The sequence below is a fragment of the Myotis brandtii genome, unplaced genomic scaffold (genome assembly GCF_000412655.1).
Source record: "Myotis brandtii unplaced genomic scaffold, ASM41265v1 scaffold952, whole genome shotgun sequence".
In the NCBI taxonomy this organism is placed as follows: domain Eukaryota; kingdom Metazoa; phylum Chordata; class Mammalia; order Chiroptera; family Vespertilionidae; genus Myotis; species Myotis brandtii.
This window is the reverse complement of record NW_005371930.1, coordinates 230,610-233,163: the sequence shown is the minus strand read 5'-3', so window position 1 is coordinate 233,163 and position 2,554 is coordinate 230,610. Positions and strand designations below refer to the sequence as shown.

The following is a 2,554-nucleotide window of genomic DNA, read 5'->3' as shown; positions in this document are numbered from 1 at the left end:
CCTGCAGGATGGGGCCCTGCCAGTGCTGCCGGCCGTGCTGCCCAGTGAGTGGGCGGCTTGAGGTGGACAGGAGTCTGGGCCCTGCCTTTCCAGGCACCTGGCTAACCACTGAGCCCCGGGACCCGCCGTGGCGGCCACGGTGACCGCCTGTAGGAACCCAGGAGCTCCGAGCAGGGCCTGGTGGAATTCTTTTATCTTTTTCACAAGAACTAGTTAAAGAGCCTCAGAAAAGCACTACTGGAGGAGTATTTTCACTAGTATAACTAAAGTTTAAAAAAATAAAAAGCAAATTGCACCCTAGCCGGTTTGGCTCAATGGATAGAGCGTCGGCCTGTGGACTGAAGGGTCCCGGGTTTGATTCCGGTCAAGGGCACGTACCTTGATTGCAGGCTCCTCCCGGCCTAGTCCCTGGTCGGGGCTCATGCAGGAGGCAACCAATCGATGTGTTTCTCTCATCCATGTTTCTCTCTGCCTTTCCCTCTCTCTTCCACTCTCTCTACAAATCAATGGGAAAACACCCTCGGGTGAAGATTTAAAAAAAAAAAAAAGCAAATGACTGGCCCCGCTCTCTGCATGTTCCAGGCAGGCTTGGGGTCTCCCTGTCCTAACTGCAAGGACAGCAGTGGCCGGGCAGGGCCACGGTGGGGAGACGGGGCGGGGGGGTGTCCCCAGCCCCGGCTCAGGAGCCGAATGGTGCCTGTGAGCCACCCGCAGGGCCACACAGATGTCAGCGGGTCGCTTTGTTCTGTTTAAACAGGAAGCGGAGACAGGATGACACAGACGTTCCGTCTCCTCATCTCTGCGCTCGGAGTCTGTGCTTTTTATTGAGATTTACCAGGAGCCACTGTGACTGAGTGAAAGGGGCGGAACACACACCCATCGGCCTTCTTTCCAGGAGCTCAGTGACGGGCTCACACGGAAGGAACCCCGACTAGGACCCGCCCAGGGGTCTGCACCAGCCAGCTCTGCACCGAGTAGGACCCGCCCAGGGGTCTGCGGGAGGCAGCTCTGCACCGAGTAGTCTGAGGGAGCCAGCTCTGCACTGAGTAGGACCTGCCCAACATTCTGAGGGAGCCAGCTCTGCACTGAGTAGGACCTGCCCAGCAGCCCATGGAGCCAGCTCTGCACTGAGTAGGACCTGCCCAGCAGCCCATGGAGCCAGCTCTGCACTGAGTAGGACCTGCCCAGCAGCCCATGGAGCCAGCTCTGCACTGAGTAGGACCTGCCCAGCAGCCCATGGAGCCAGCTCTGCACTGAGTAGGACCTGCCCAGCAGCCCATGGAGCCAGCTCTGCACTGAGTAGGACCTGCCCAGCAGCCCATGGAGCCAGCTCTGCACTGAGTAGGACCTGCCCAGCAGCCCATGGAGCCAGCTCTGCACTGAGTAGGACCTGCCCAGCAGCCCATGGAGCCAGCTCTGCACTGAGTAGGACCTGCCCAGCAGCCCATGGAGCCAGCTCTGCACTGAGTAGGACCTGCCCAGCAGCCCATGGAGCCAGCTCTGCACTGAGTAGGACCTGCCCAGCAGCCCATGGAGCCAGCTCTGCACTGAGTAGACCCGCCCAACAGTCTGAGGGAGCCAGCTCTGCACTGAGTAGGACCTGCCCAGCAGCCCATGGAGCCAGCTCTGCACTGAGTAGGACCCGCCCAGGGGCCCATGGAGCCAGCTCTGCACCGAGTAAGACCCGCCCAGGGGCCCGCAGCACGCTCACACTCACCTGGTCGCCCTGGTTGGTGTGCCGGACGAGGAACCTCAGGAAGTTGAACCGGGAGCATTTGCGGATGAGGATCAGGTCAGAAGACCCGTCTCCCAAGTGGGCGGCCGGGGACAGGCCCCGGGGACTCCGGGGACAAGCACAGGACATGTTGGCGGCGTTGATGGCCAGGAACTTCCCACAGATGACCTTCCACTCCTCCACCTCCTCTGCAGCAGAAGGAGCAGCGGGCCACGCTCAGGGTCCATCCGGGCCACGCCCAGGACGGGCCACGTGCACCCACGTCTGGCGTGGACACTAAGGAAACTGCCACGGAGGCCATGTGCTCACCGGGACACTTCCTGGCCCTCCCCCGGGGCCCTGACCTGGCCGCCCTCGGACTCTGTGGCCTGGGAGCCGAGAACGAGCCACATTTTCTCACGACTGAGATCAAGGGTAACATCCGGTGACTGTGCAGCCCAGGGCCGTGCCCACTCCTGTCCCAAGGCATCCCCACAAGCCCTCAGAGAGACACCGCGGGCCCACTCCGGGGGCCAAGACCAGGCGCACCAGCCACGGCGATGCCGAGCGGCTCCCAACCTCTCTTCCCTGGGGCCAGGCCCGCAGCCTGTGCAGCTGCTGGAGCGACAGCAAGGGGCCGGCACGGCGGGAGGGGGTTGAGGACTCCCGCCTGACCTTCACGGCACAAGGGGCCCGAGAGGACAGAGCCGCCCGACGTACCCGAGCCCTCCAGACCGTACAGCGACCGCTTCTGCTCCTCCTCCAGCTGCTGCTTGCTCTGCCTGCAGACGAAGCACCTGGAACACAAGAGGCCGCTCGCTTCCGCCCGGGCAGGGCGCC

The 2,554-nt window shown here is 62.8% G+C and overlaps 1 protein-coding gene across 1 annotated transcript in view; it reads right to left on the bottom strand.

Annotated features, from left to right (window-relative positions):
• CERK (ceramide kinase) overlaps window positions 1-2,554 on the bottom strand; it is a 39,603-nt gene that overhangs the window by 420 nt on the left and 36,629 nt on the right. The window contains exons 15-16 of the mRNA XM_014533160.1: window positions 2,435-2,548; window positions 1,718-1,923 (exon numbers count right to left, since the gene is read on the bottom strand). Of these exons, the coding sequence (XP_014388646.1) occupies window positions 1,718-1,923; window positions 2,435-2,548 (320 nt within the window). The remainder of the gene's footprint in view (window positions 1-1,717; window positions 1,924-2,434; window positions 2,549-2,554) is intronic.